Genomic DNA, 15457 nt, shown 5'->3' with positions numbered 1-15457 from the left:
GGTTGGCGAGTACAGGAGCTGGGCTCCAGTCTGCCCAACCACCACTGCTTTGAGTTTGAGCAGCACAGGGTGACGTAAATTGACATCACCGTCGGAAGCTTCGTGTGTACCTCCTGCTCCGGTCTCTTGTGAGTATCATCTAATAAGAGGCCCAGGGTATTACCAATCATCTCGGCTGGTAATAGGGTTTATGCTGTTCCTACGTATAGTCCCTCTTTCCCTATCATAGTAATGCAACTGGGTTCATAGGCAAATGCGCGCAAGACAAATGCGCGAAGACATGTCTTGTGCTCAATTGTCTTGCACTCAATTGTTTGCGTGCATTTGACTTGCCACCATGCAACTGTCTGTTATGTGCCCTTTCTGTGAATTCTAACAGTATTGCTAACACCATAAATGTCCGCGGAAAAAACATTATTGGCCCTGTACTTAGTTATTCCTGCCCACACTTCTTACATGGATCGATTGCTTCCCTACATCAGCTTTAAAAAATGAGCAAAAAGAGCAAACTTTTTTGTTTATTTTGTTTACACCACAGCGCCTGTGTGGGTAGGAGAGGGCAAATGGGGTAAAGAGGCTATAAAATAAACCCACTAGGATGTTTGAAAAAAACACCCAATTGGGAAGGAAAATCAAATCGAAAAATCGATTCAATAGGCTGAATCAAATAAAAAAATTTTTTTCCTGAATCGGGCAGCACTAGCACAGACCACTGGGAAACCCCACTATTTACTCTTCTCCATTGAGAATATTCACCATTTAAACCTTTCTGGCTTTCAACCAGTTCTTAATCCATAATAGGACATTCCATGACTCTAATTTCCTCAGAAGTCTTTCAAGAGATACTTTGTCAAACTTGTGAATTTTATGAGTGTGGTAATAAAAAAAAACTATTTTGGGCAGCAGGTTAGTGCCTAATGTACCAAACTTACAATCCTGGAGCATTATATGATACAACAAATGAGAATGGATAGGATGTCTAATCAAGAATTTTGATTCTTAATTGGGTTTGTGGTTTCAGCAAAAGTGGGTCCGCTTTAGGGGGCAATGTCTCCTGCGGCAAAGAGCCACATTCTCAGTTTGGGAGGACATTTTGTGTAGTAATTCAATGATATGGTAGAGCAGGGGGAAGTGATGGGTTTAGAGGGTGGGTGTTATTCTTTTATTGATGGTATAATCAGTGTCCTTGGATTACTCTGCTGAAATGGAACCTGTGAACCAAAAATATTGAAGAATTGTACCTATCTGTTTACTTTGTAATTTTTTTTTGATGCTTAGTAAAAACCAGACTTATAAAATCAGTACACCATCATATCTGAATATACTCATGATGGTTTCTAGTTACATAGGGCTAGATTCACGAAGCAAACTGATCGGTTTGCGACCCTTTTGCAACCAATTAATGAGCAAATTTCCCTCTGGCCTGATTCACTTATCTCTCCTGCGATCTGCTTTGAATCCATGCATGCAAATGAGGAGAAACGCATGCAGATTGGACAGTGGCCCAATTCACTACACAACGAATCAACGGAAGAAGTGACTGCTGTGGAGCAGTCGAAAATGTCCTTCCGACTCTCCTGTTCTATTGAAGCCCTGCTCTCTTCCCTGTCTGCATCGATCTCCTGCAGCCCTGGTCTGCCTGCCCTGGCTCTCCCGGTCCTGCACCCCTGGGCTTGCCTGCCCAACATGTCCTCTCTGCTCCCCCTGGCTCTGGCCCCTTATCTCCAGTGCGAGGCCGCGGGTTTAAAGCGCTTTAAACTCACAGGCTCGCACTGAAGGGAAAGAGGGAAGAGGCTGCTGCTGCCCTATGTAACAGCACTGCCCCAGTAACAGCATTACCTCGACTGCCTGTGCAAGCTCGTGGGTTTAACCCAAAGCGGGTTAAACCCAGGGGCTGCAAAAGTTTTAAAAAAACAAAACAAAAAAACCCAGTCACGGCTAGGACAGGTCTGCGCATGCTTGAGCCGTGCAGGCAGATGGGGGCGTTCCTCCGATCGCCCCCTCTACATATTTTTGTTTTCTGAATTGGTCGCACCTGCTAGGATCGATCTGGCAGGTTAGTGAATCCTGGCCATAATTAACTAGTTCATGGGAGAGCAGTTTTATTTTTTTATTTAGGGAAACAGAAAAAAACCAAACCTAACTACAAAAGTAGTAGAATGGAACTTGTCAGTGAAACTTTTTTCTCTCTCCCCCCCCCCCTTGTTATTTCCTTAGACTTGGAAGCAGCTGTCACGGTTACAGCGTAGTGTGATTCTACTTCTCTTTGCTTTCCTGGCTCTCTCAGCTGTGCTTTCCTATTCCAGCCTGGGAGAACATTTGAAAGGTAAGTTGTAAACCTGCCCTATTTACGATGTGCTCAAATACTTTAGAAGAATATATTTTTATTGCCAAATAACAGGAAAATTTACAGTTTGTGGATAATCTCCTAGTGGCAGTTTTGGCTGTTGTTGATTAGGATGTTATCTTGGTACTTTAACTTACTTGAAATAACTTTTTATTGATAACAACAATACAGTGAAACAAAAACAATCAACATACATGGGCAAAAACCTGCTGTTTTTAGTTGCAGTACAGAATACTGTACAGACCCCCCCCCCCCCCGAATCCAATAGAATTATATAACTAATCATAGAAACAAGGCCCAAACAATAAATGAAAACCATCCAGGTTAGCAAAATGCAAATAGTCATAATGAACAAGATTGCAGTAAACCGGTCCACTAAATGTGTTGGGTGCCCCCTGAAGAAAAGAACAATCAGCCTCCATTCCCAACTAACCCCACCCCTGCCCACCACATCCCCAGCCCATCACCTTCCCTAATTCCCCCCCACAAAAAAAAGAGAGAAGACAAGAAAAACAACTCCATGGCAGTCAGTACTGGGGTGATTCAAAGCTGATTTAGAATATGTCTGTGTGAGGGATTGGAAGGCGGAGCTTAACCAAGATGGCAGCTTGAAGGCTGCAGGGAAACACGGACGTGGTCTAAACTGAAAAATTTACCTAGCCTTATGGTGAAAAGGAAATCCAAAGCCCGGGTTTTCCTGGAAGAATCTGCATCTCAGACCGGGCCAATGGACTCCTTTGTACAGCATGTCCCTCGAACGCAGCAGCCAGAGGAAGCCTCGGCAGGAGGGAACGTGCTATCTGAGGCGCAGGAGCTCTCCCTCGAGAGTGTCGGCTTATCCCCGGAGGAGTGAACTCCTCCGGCTTGTCCTGTGGCGATGGGAGCAGCTGGAGTGGTAGAGGAGCTGCTAACACAAGGCCTGAATTGGAATGCTCTCGCGCTAACCCGACAGGGCGGGGGATCTAGCCTTTTGAGGAGGCAGGAGGAGAGTTTATTTGCCAGCACTGCAGCTGGAGGGGAGACTGGAATGAGGACAGATTCTTTTGAAGACTTCTACTGCAAATACAGGTACAGTACTGTTGTTCCTGCAGAGGGTCTTGGCACTGGGTTTTTGCCCCTACAGAAGCCTGAAGTCTTCAATATGGAGTCGATTTGGGAGGCTATATCTAATCTCCAGATCTCTCTGGGAAATCAGATACAGCAACTTTTTCAACGTTGTACTACTGTACTTTCAGAAAGTTTGGAATTAAAAACTAAAGCTTCAAGTTTGGAAAATAAATCGGAGGACTTTGACACCAGATTAAAAATGTTGGAAATACATGCACTAACTTGGGTTAAGGATAGTGCAAGTCTTCATTTCAAGCACGAAATGGTGGAAAATTCAATAAGAAGATGTAATCTGTGGATTATTAACTTTCCAAAAGCGTTTTTTATACCTGCAATAGTTATGTTTAAATGCTATTTAAATGAAGTTTTGAAAGTACCTGAGCCTTCTTATCCACCTCTCTCTAAAATATATTATCTGCCGAATGGTTAGACAGGCTGGGGCTCTTTACCCTGGAAAAGCGGAGACTGAGAGGGGACATGATACAGACTTATAAAATCATGAAAGGCATAGAGAAGGTGGAGAGGGACAGATTCTTTAAACTAGCAGGGGCAACTAAAACAAGAGGTCACTCAGAAAAACTGAGAGGAGACAGATTCAAAACGAATGCAAGAAAGTTCTTCTTCACTCAACGGGTGGTAGACACCTGGAACGCGCTTCCCGGAGAGGTGATAAGCCAGAGTACAATTCTGGGGTTCAAAAGGACTGGATGACTTCCTGGAAGCGAAGGGAATAACGGGGTACAGATAGAGGTTTACCTCACAGGACACTGAGCAAATAGGGTATGGACTTTTTAGGTTAGGTAGGGAACATTTTCAGGTCATGGACCTGGAGGGCCGCCGCGGGAGCGGACTGCCGGGCGCGATGGACCCCTGGTCTGACCCGGCAGAGGCAATGCTTATGTTCTTATTACCTAAAATAGTTAGGTCTCAAAATCCCAATCAGCAGGGCAGGATTGATTCTTCGAGGGCCCCTAGGCACACAGGTACCCTGGGCCTACCCCGCCCGCCCCACCCCCATTTATCTGTTTTCTTATTTACTTCTTTATTTCCACTTATTTCTTTTTTAAAATTCAAAACAAACAAAGATTAGCATACCAGTGCACAGTTTTTCTTCTATGCCAACCCCCAAACACCTCTGAACAAATCCCTCCTTCCTTCCCTTCCCACCTACTTACCCAGGACATTAACTCTGAACCCTTCAATACGTATATAAAAGCGTTCAAATATATTGTAAAGCAATAATACTATCCGAAATATAAGTCTATATTAATAACCAAGCTTACATCGCCTAACTGCCTCATTCTACATCAGGGGTGTCAAATTCAATCACATAAGGGGACGAAATCTGAAGAAAAGGCTAAGTCGTGGGCCAAATTTTTAATTAAGATACTTAGAGGTCCTTTTATTAAGGTACGCTAACTGATTTTGCGCGTGCTAGATGTACCCCTTAATAAAAGGACCCCTAAGTGACTAAGGCTTAGTCTTAGCAGAAGTATAGGATTACAATAGCTCCAACCCCACACCGGCTCTGTGGTGTAGACAAAATAAATATTGTAATCACAAAACAGAAAATAAAATTATTTTTTCTACCTTTTGTTGGTCCCAGGCTCTTGTTGTCTTCTGATAACTTGCTTGCCAGGGTCTCCTGCCCATTTGTCATTTTCTTCTTTCTCCATGCTAACCATCCATCTTCCAGCTCTGCCCTCCCCTTCCATTTCCCTTCCCTCCCTCGGAGCTCTGGCATTTTACCTTTTTTTCGTGTCCATATCCGCAGCTGTGGCAATGGACCCCACCATCCCCAGATCCACCATCTGTCATTTTCTCAACTACCCTTTCATCCAGCATCTCTCCCTCCTTCCACACCACCCCAGGGTCCATCATCTCTCCATTTCTCTTCCCAATTACCCTGTCCTATGCCACTTCCAGAAACTGTATTCTTTCCCTTCACCCCCATTGGTCTGGCATCAATCTTCTTCCATTCCCTCCTCCAATGATCTGGCATCTCTCTCCTCTTCTTCCCTTCCCTCTCCCACACCCCATGGTCTGGCATGTCACTCTCTCCTCTCTCTTCCCCTCACTTCCATCATCTGCCCCCTTTCTTTCCCTCTGACCTAAATCCATCCAGTATCCTTCCCCCTTTCCCTTCACACCAGTTCCATCAACATTAGCCCCCTCCCTCCTTGTTTTCCCCCTTTCCCTGCACACCAATTCCATCAACATTAGCCCCCTTCCTCCTTGTTTTTCCCCTTTCCCTGCACACCAATTCCATCAACATTAATCCCCTTCCTCCTTGTTTTCCCCCTTTCCCTGCATACCAATTCCATCAGCATTAGCTCCCTTTCTTTCCCTCCAGCCTAAATCCATCCGGTATCATTCCTCCTTGTTTCCCCCTTTCCCTGCACACCAATTCCATCAACAGCCCCCTTCCTCCTTATTTTCCCCCTTTCCCTGCATACCAATTCCATCAACATTAGCCCCCGTCCTTGTTTCCCCCTTTCCCTGTATACCAATTCCATCAACAGCCCCCTTCCTCCTTATTTTCCCCCTTTCCCTGCATACCAATTCCATCAACATTAGCCCCCGTCCTTGTTTTCCCCTTTTCCCTGCATACCAATTCCATCAACATTAGCCCCCGTCCTTGTTTTCCCCCTTTCCCTGCATACCAATTCCATCAACATTAGCCCCCCGTCCTTGTTTTCCCCCTTTCCCTGCACACCAATTCCATCAACATTAGCCCCCCGTCCTCCTTAGTTTCCCCCTTTCCCTGCACACCAATTCCATCAACAGCCCCCTTCTTCCTTAGTTTCCCCCTTTCCATGCATACCAATTCCATCAACATTAGCCCCCGTCCTTGTTTTCCCCCTTTCCCTGCACACCAATTCCATCAACAGCCCCCTTCTTCCTTAGTTTCCCCTTTTCCCTGCATACCAATTCCATCAACATTAGCCCCTGTCCTTGTTTTCCCCCTTTCCCTGCACACTAATTCCATCAGCATATGCTCCCTTTCTCTCCCTCCACCACTCTTTCCACACAGCAATGGCAAAGCACACCCCCTACTGCAACGGGCCCCCATCCGACATCGACTATGACAACACCGCCCCCACCCCCTGGCATCAACGGACGGCAATGCAGCCAACTGCCGGCATCAACGGCAACGCGGCCAACGCAGCTCCTAGAAGATCCTGCGATGACTGTGTCTGCCGGTCCATCCCCCTCCAACGTCGCTTACTACTTCCGACAGATGCATTCATCGCAGGACCTTCTTGGAGTTGTGTTGCCGTTGATGCCGGCGGTTGGCTGCATTGCCGTCCCTCGATGCCGAGGGAGGGCGGCGTTGTCGGGTGAGGGCCCGTTGCCGTGGTGGGGGGGCCCAGCGTTGTTGTCGGGTGGGGACCTGTTGCTGTGCAGGGCTGGAAGAGGTGAGGCCCGTTGTCTTCTAAAAAAAAAATGGGATGGTAAGTCGTCCTTCAGCGAGCCCCCCTGACTATTTTGAGCCCTAGGCACATGCCTACTGGGCCTATTGGTTAATCCAGTCCTGCCAATCAGCAGAATTTATCTGCTGATAGTCTGGATTTATTTAATTTTCTGGAGGGGGGTTGGATACTGAGATTCAAGTTCCTGCTACTTTATTGGTACAATTTGCTGTTGATTCAGATAGGGAATGGATGCTTAAATTGTTTTAAATATAAAGATGTTTCCTTTCTATCAAATAAAATAAGAATGTATCCAGATGTATCTCATCCTACCCAGAAGAGAAGGAAGCAGTTTCTTATTTTGAGACCTCAGGCTGTGAAGTTAGGGGCAACCTGAGATACCCCTGCAAGTGTATTCTAGTATATAAAGAGAACAGATATGTTTTCTATGAGCTGCAGCAGTTATCTAAATTTATTTCATCTAAGGATGACAAGTGATTAACCCTTGATTTCATTCTCTTTTAATTTGTTCAGAGAAGAATAGTTTGAGGGCACTTAAGCCTCATCTATAAGTTTTCCTGTTATTTTTTTGATGGTAAATTTCAGTTAATTTTCAGCTCTGTCTCCATGTAGATTGTGGACTAACTATACTCTGTAATAAGATTTTTCTGATTTATATATATGATTTGGAACAGTGATTTACTTTGTAATGTTTTACTTTTCTTTGCGTTGTATTTTTCCTGTTTTTTGACTGAGTGTCAAAAATTATAAAATTAATAAATAAATAAAAAAATAGAATATGGCTGCGAAATTGAGGTGATAAGGTATTCAGATAAGGTCCCAAATGGCCAAAAAGTGTTTCCGTCGCTTATAGGTACATCTGGCATCCCTGGCCTCCCATCCTAATAATTCATGAAAAGACATTCTACATCCTCAATAGGAGGTTCACTCTTTCAAAATAGATTTCTAACCCAAATTTTAGAACTTTTGAAACCAAAGTCGAGAACCCCGCCCCTTAATCCCACAAGCGTTTCTGGGGACAAAATTACTGCCTGTCTCAAAACCCTGCGGACGAAAGCTCCTACCCGCTTCCAAAAAGATTGTACAGCAGGACAGATCCAAAAAGCATAAAAAAGTGGCTTCTTCCAGTTTACATTTCAGACAGAGGTAACATAACCCATTTTGTGAAACTGAGACAGTGAAATATATGCCCGGTAGAGGGCCCTCAAGGCACATTCCCGCCAGTGAGCGCCACATACCTCTGAGGGAGTGCGTTTTATGCTAATGTGAACAGCCTAAGTAGTCACCAACCCGTTCAGATCACCCATCCTCCCATCTGGTCTGAACCCACGAGCAATCTTTTGTGGGCCCTAGATCAGATAGAGCTTTGTTTGTAGCCAAAATGGACATGTTGCCCAGAGAAAGCAAAGCAAAAAAAGTGGCGTAATTTATCCCCCAAAGGAAAATGTAAGGTTGTACTATCTAATGAAAGATATTAATGTTGCCAAAAAGCATAACAATCCCCCCATCTTATATTAATTCTTCTAGAGAATTCCACATAAGTGATCAATGACCCTGTGAAGGTGGTCAGATGTTCAATAAGAATGGCCCCTTCCTCTTCCCAATGTTGAAAAGCCTTGTTTCCCTTCCTGGCAGAAAAGCCACATTACCTCTAATGGACAACAAAGTCAAAACCCAAACGAGATACTAAAAACCTCCACACCTCTCACGATGGTGAGACCAGCCAGCTGCATTTAAGATGTGGAGGCAAAAGTCGCCAAGGAGCCTGCAAGATAGAATTAAAGTGGTAAGGAACTACAAAAGGCTTCTCCAACTCCACTGGACTATAGGCATCGGTGTTATGAAACCAATCAGCAACATGTCGAAGAAGACGCACAATATTATAAAGCTTGAGGTCTGGAATAGAGGTCTGCACGGGAACGGGGATCCCGCGGGAATCCCCCCTAACCCACGGGACTCCCACAGGGACCCCCCCCCTCTAGCCAACGGGACTCCCATGGGGATGGAAGGCTTTGGAAGCAGGGTTCGTCCATTTAATATAATGGACACGTCAGCCATAGTAAAAGAGGGGGTTTATAAGTTAATTACCTGAACAGAAAACAAAATAAGGATTCCACCAAAGAGATTCCACAAGGAAAACAGCAGCGCAAACACAAAAGAAACTGGAATTGATGATCTTGTCAGAAGTACATTACATTACATTAGGGACTTCTATTCCGCCTATACCTTGCAGTTCAAGGCGGATTACAAAAGAGCTAACTGGACATTTCCAGTGAAGTTACAACAGTTTTGGGTTTTTTTTTTTCCGGTTACAAGGGAGGAGAGGTAGCTGGATTAATTCCGGAAGAACTTGCAAATGGATATTAAATTGACTGTACATTACTGTGTGATTGCTGCATTTTATGGGGACGGGCGGGGATGGAAATAATTCCTTGGGGGGATGGGTGGGGACGGAGAGGATCCTGGCGGGGACGGGTGGGGATGGAGAGGATCCTGGCGGGGACGGGCGGGATTTCTGTCCCCGCGCAACTCTCTAAGTCTGGAAGCCCCATACCTCCTGTATTCCAAGCTCCCAACAGTAGAGGGAAACTAATTTTTGGTTTCTTACTGGCCCAGCAGAATTTACAATGCATCCTATGAAGACAAGAGAGGTCTTTGTCCTGTATCTTCAGATGGAGGATCTGTAAGGCAAATAACCATTTAGGGAATATAATCATTTTATACAAATTAATCCTACCCAATAATGACAGACAGGTGTTGCCACTGCTCAAGCTGGCACTTGGTATTGGCCAGCAAAAGTTGAACATTCAAAGAATACAAATCTTCAATGTTTTGAGAGAGCTGAATTCCCAAATACCTGAAAGAGCCCTTGCCCACTGAAGCGGAAAAGAAGACCCCCCCCCCATTCCTGGTGTAAGTTCCCTACTGATGCCAGGGCCTCAGATTTATCAAAGTTCAACTGCAAACCTGTGAAATCGCTATATTCCTGAATAATTATTAATAGCGCAGGAAGAGAGGTTCTAGTGTCCTAGATATGCACAAATAAATCATCAGCAAATGCCGCTATTTTAAATTCTTGTGCACCTATGCGCACTCGAGTGATATCCAATGTGTGGAGAATCTCTCATATAAGAGGATCTAGAGTCAAAATAAACAAAAGAGGAGATAAAGGGTAGCCCTGTCAGATGTCACACCAAATAGGAAATTGAGGAGAACACAGTCCATTCACCCAAAGACACGCCCTAGGGTCAGTATACAACATTATCCCAGGACAAGCAGGCAGGATATTCTCTACATGAGGGTGACGTCATCCATGGAGCCCCGTCGCAGACAGCTTTTCAAGCAAACTTGATTGAAGATCTTTGAAGTTTGTTAGTGCTGCACTGCACACATGTGTGTGTGCCTTCCCGCTCAAGCTAGGGGGTGCGTCTCCTCAATCAAGTTTGCTTGAAAAGTGTCCGCGACGGGGCTCCGTGGACGACGTCACCCACATGTAGAGAATATCTGCCTGCTGTCCCTGGATAACACCTGTAATGGTAAGTAACTGTGCTTTTTGATCATTTGAACGAATCTACTCTCAAGCCCATAGGCCCCGAGGGCCGAAAACAGGAAATCCCACTGGACTATTCGAAAGCCTTCTCTGCTTCAAAACTGATTAACAGCGAAGTCCTCCGTTCCCTAGTAGTTTGTTCTATGGACATAATAATCTTCTGCATATTCTTAAAAATAGATCTCCCTTTCAAGTTTATTAAAACTTGTTATCCCGCCTTATCTGTAATCAAAGCGGTTTTACATAATAAAAATTATAAAATGCAGGGAACAAATAAACATCAAATATATTATATCAAAGAGACATTTAGAGACATACTATCTTGACTGACATGACTATCTTTAATGTAACAAACTGGTTCAAGAGGAAAAAAAGGGAAGAATCACAATCATTGATAGAAAAGGACAAAAAAAGGGAAAAAAACGAAGGGGTAGGGAAACGGAAAATTAAAATCCGATACTGGATACTTTCACAAAGCCTACCAGAGAATCATGAATCGAAAGAGGAAGAACCCGAGCTAATCTGTTAGCCATCATTTTCGCTAACAATTTTGTTTAAAATTTCAAAAGGGAAGTCGTTAGGAGCCCGGAAACGTAGGATCCCTACATTAAGACCCAACGGCAGCATCCCCTTCTCAATACGGGTTTTGTACATACCAGGGAGGGTGCGATGTCATCCTGAAGGCACTCTGAGAGATAGCCCATTCCACCTTCTCAATTGTGACAGGAGCATTCAGTTTGGCAAGATCAGTAGCTGATACCAGCGAAAAAACAATGTTTTCGAGATACATGGCACAATCCAATCCGGGGCCGGCAAAGGACCGTAAAGTGTATAATAATAATCCTGATAAATTTAGAGTCACTAATAATCCTGACAAATTTGAGTATCATCCGTGACCTCCCTTCCATTCGCTCCACGCACCTGTAAGATAGGAGAGCGACCCTCTGCCACTCATACCAACCCGGCCAAAAGTTTCCCTCCCACATTTCCATATCTCTAAAGGTGGTACCTATAATAAAGGGCAGACTTTTTTGCTCTTTGATAAAGTAAGATATTTAACTCCACCTGAGTGGCCAACAATTCTTTCTTTATCAACCGCTAAGTGAGTTTGTCCAAACCAAACTCTTTCACATCTAAGCTGGTTTTCCAGACAAAGGATCGCTCTATCCTGGGCTTTGCATTTGTGGCTTGTGTAACTAATTATATGGCCTCTCAAAACAGGACTGCATTCCTGCTGTGCAGTGTGTTCTCGGACTGCATTCCTGCTGTGCGGTGTGTTATCGAGTGCATATTCCTTCCACCTATGGACTAAATTATCCCGAAAAGCTGGATCAGAATACAAGTCTAGCGGGAATTTCCAAGGTAACACCCCCATCCCCACCTCCAGAACCTACCAGACCAACCAAACTGGGGCATGATCTGAGATTTCAGATGAACCGATCTCCGCTCTCCCCAGACGGGAAACCCATGCAGTGGAGACTAATAAGTAGTTAATCCTAGATAAGGAAGAATGGGCCCTGGATAAATGAATATAGTCCCTGTCTATAGGGTGAAGGAACCACCAAGCATCTACTAAATCCAGAGCCCTACACAGCTTAGGAAGGAGGCTCCCAGACTCTTGGCTGGGTATCCCTAAAACCCTAGACCTGTCCATTTGGGAGTCCATGACAGAATTAAAGTCCCCACCAAATATCAGATTGGATGTACCAAAATGCAGAAGCGCCACAACTAAACACCTCAGAAATTGACAATTGTATTTATTAGGGGCTTATACATTACATCAGTGTTTCTCAGGGGTATGTGGGCTGCTTGTTGTGGGTACGCAACCTGGCCAACAATTCTGTATAGGCGACGGCTGCCGATGGTGATCCCCATTTTTCTATCTGTCCCCTCCCCCCTCCGCCACTGAAGCTGCTTCTGGCAAACTCTGCCTGCCCGCTCCAACGCAGTTACCACCTTCTTCGAGCCACACTCGCTCCTTCGGTTTTCAACAGCCCTGCTTGCATGGACAGCGCATGCAGTGATACACATGCTGCACGTAAGTAGCTGACCCAGAAACCTTCTCTCCAATGAGGAAGGCTTGTGAGTCAGCCACATGTAGTGTGTGAATCGCTGCTTGCACCATCCCTGTTGCAGACAGACAGCGAGTATGGCTCGAACAAGAACTGGGTCGGCTTCGGGAAGGGGGGTGGGCATGGAGGGAGGGATCCCCAGCAGCTGCAGGGGGCAGATAGGAAGGTGGGATCCCTGGAAGCAGCAGCGATTTCTGCGGATGGTTAGCTACTTTCATGCAGGGAGAAAGCACGAACTCAACACAGATGGAAGGGAGGGGGCATGAACATGGGTTCCAGAAGAGAGGAGAGGAACACTAACTTGGGACATAGGAGGGAGGGAATAGAAAGGGAGAATTGTTGGGTATAAGTGCGTGAGTGAGAGGGAAAGTTGGTGGTACATGGGCAAAGAAAGAAAGGAAAATTGGTCGTAGAGAGAAGAGAGGGAGATGCATGGGGGAGAGAAGGATGAGAGGGAGAAATGTTGGATATAGTTGTAGAGAGGAAACAGAGGGACGGATTGCAAGGGTGAGGAATGTTGGATATAATGATGGAGGGAGAGATGTGGCATTGTGCTGGAGAGGGGTGATAGAAGGAGAAATGGGCATGGGGCTGGTGGGCAGTGATGAAAATGCTGCACATGATCTGGGGGATGAGAGATGAAGAAATGTTTGATGTGACAGTAGAGGGGGTGGGAGAGAGATCTGGATCTCTCAAGACAGATGGACAGCGAAAGAAAGAGAGGTAGACTTGTTGCCAATAAGGATGGAGGAGAGAGGAAGAAAAGTTGGACTCGTGGAGGGACAGAGAGAGATGTTGGTTGGGAAGGGTATGAGGTCCGGAGGAAAGGAAGTGTTCAGGACACAGAAAGTGTTGGACTCATGGAGAGAGTGAGAGATGGATGGGGAGGGAATAAAGAAGGGAAGGAGAAATTTCACAGGGGGAGAGGGCAGAGAGTAAAAAGCTGAATACATGGAGGGCGAGAGAGAGATGTTGGTTGGGGGAGGGAATGAGGACTGGAGGAGAGGAAGCTTGCAGGTGACAGAGAGAAAGAGATGTTGGATGTGGCGAGGGAGTGGGAGAGATGCACCCTGGATCTCTCTCTCTTTCCCCACTCCCTTTGCAGCAGGGGAGGTAATGAGAGAGAGAGGGAGACATGTTGCCAATGGGGGTGGAGGAGAGAGGAAGAAAAGTTGGACTCATGGAGGGACAGAGAGAGATGTTGTTTGGGGAATAGAAAGAGGTCTGGAGTAGAGAGTTGCGCGGGGATAGAAATCCCACCCATCCCCACCAAAGTCCCACCCGTCCCCGCGAGGAATCCCACCCGTCCCCGTGAGGAATCCCTCCGTCCCCACCCGTCCCTGCGAGGAATCCCTCCGTCCCCACCCGTCCCCGCGAGGAATCCCCTCCGTCCCCACCCGTCCCCGCCCGTCCCTATAAACTTCAGAAATAGTTATTTCATTTAATTATGCTACTGAATTAAAGGCTCTGGTAGAAACCCATTTACAAATAAGCAAAAAGACTTTATTAATTTTAAAATATTAATTGGGAAGAATACATACTTTGTAAACGGGTTTCTACCAGAGCCTCTAATGTTTATAAATTTTTATCAACACAACTAATATACTACTTTATCCTGAAGCAAAAAAAAAAAAAAAAAGAAATAGAATTATTTTCCTACCTTTGTTGGCTGGTTTCTGCTTTCCTCATGTTCTCATTCAATTCCTTCCATCCATCCACTGTCTCTCTTCCTTCTGCATCTTCCATTTGCTCTGTTACTGTGCCTCTCCCTTTCTTCCCCCTTCCAAATTGGTCTGACACCCATCTTCTTCTCTCCGCTCCCCCCATAGTCTGGCATCTGTCTTCTTCCCTGCCAGCGTTTTCTCCCTACTCTCTCTTCCTCATTTCCTTTCAGTGTCCTTCTCCCCCCCATCTTCCCCATGTCCTTTCAGCGTCCTTCTCCCTCTCTGTCTTCCCCATGGCCTTTCAGCGTCCTTCTCCACCCCTTTGTCTTCCCCATGTGCTTTCAGCATCCTCCCCCCTCTGTCTTCTACAAGTGCTTTCAGAGTCCTTCCCCCCTCCCTTCCCATGGCCTTTCAGCGTCCTTCTCCACCCCCTTTGTATTCCCCCATGTGCTTTCAGCGTTCTTCTCCCTCCTCTGTCTTCAAGTGCTTTCAGAGTCCTTCCCCCCCCTCCTGTCTTCACCATGGCCTTTCAGCGTCCTTCTCCCCCCTCCTTCTCTACTGCCCCGGGTGCAGCACAGCCGGCCAGGTCCCCTTACTTTTGTGGCACTTCCCCGACCGACCGACAACAGCCCCAGTCCGACAAACCTCCCTGCCCTTAACTGCAAATCTAAATTACCTTCTTACAGCTGCTGTAAGAAGGTAATTTAGATTCACGGCTACAGGGCAGGGAGGATTGTCGGACCCGGGTTGTTATCGGTCGGTCGGGGAAGTGCCACAAAAGTAAGGGGACATGGCCGGCTGTGCTGCACCCGGGGCGGGGCGGACCGCCCCCCTCCCTTGGTAGCCACTCGAACCGCGAGGTTACTCTCCTTCTCCTTACCTGCCCTGCCTGCAGCACAGAGCCGAACGGAAGTCTTCCCGACGTCAGCGCTGACGTCGGAGGGAGGGAGGGCTTTGTTTAAGCTTTGTTTAAGCCCTCCCTCCCCTCCAACGTCAGCGCTGACGTCGGGAAGACTTCCGTTCGGCTCTGTGCTGCAAGCAGAGAAGGTAGGGAGAAGAAGAGCCGCGCGACTGAGTACATGCAGCCCCGCAGGAGCCCCGCAACCCTCGGAGGCGTCCCCATGGGATCCCCGCGACCCTAGGGGCGTCCCCACGGGATCCCCGTGACCCGAAGGGGGAACCCGCGGGATGCCCGCAGGATTCCCGTCGTCCCCGTTCCCGTGCAGCTCTCTAGTCTGGAGGAGAGGAAGCATGCATGAGAAAGAAAGAAAGACAGAAAGAAA

At 46.4% G+C, this 15457-nt stretch overlaps 1 protein-coding gene across 1 annotated transcript in view; it reads left to right on the top strand.

Annotated features, from left to right (window-relative positions):
- MAN1B1 (mannosidase alpha class 1B member 1) overlaps positions 1-15457 on the top strand; it is a 245232-nt gene that overhangs the window by 37164 nt on the left and 192611 nt on the right. Inside the window, exon 2 of the mRNA XM_033961549.1 lies at positions 2218-2326. Within this exon, the coding sequence (XP_033817440.1) occupies positions 2218-2326 (109 nt within the window). The remainder of the gene's footprint in view (positions 1-2217; positions 2327-15457) is intronic.

Source organism: Geotrypetes seraphini, chromosome 10, assembly GCF_902459505.1.
Source record: "Geotrypetes seraphini chromosome 10, aGeoSer1.1, whole genome shotgun sequence".
Lineage (NCBI taxonomy): Eukaryota > Metazoa > Chordata > Amphibia > Gymnophiona > Dermophiidae > Geotrypetes > Geotrypetes seraphini.
This window is presented reverse-complemented; position numbering and strand designations above follow the sequence as displayed.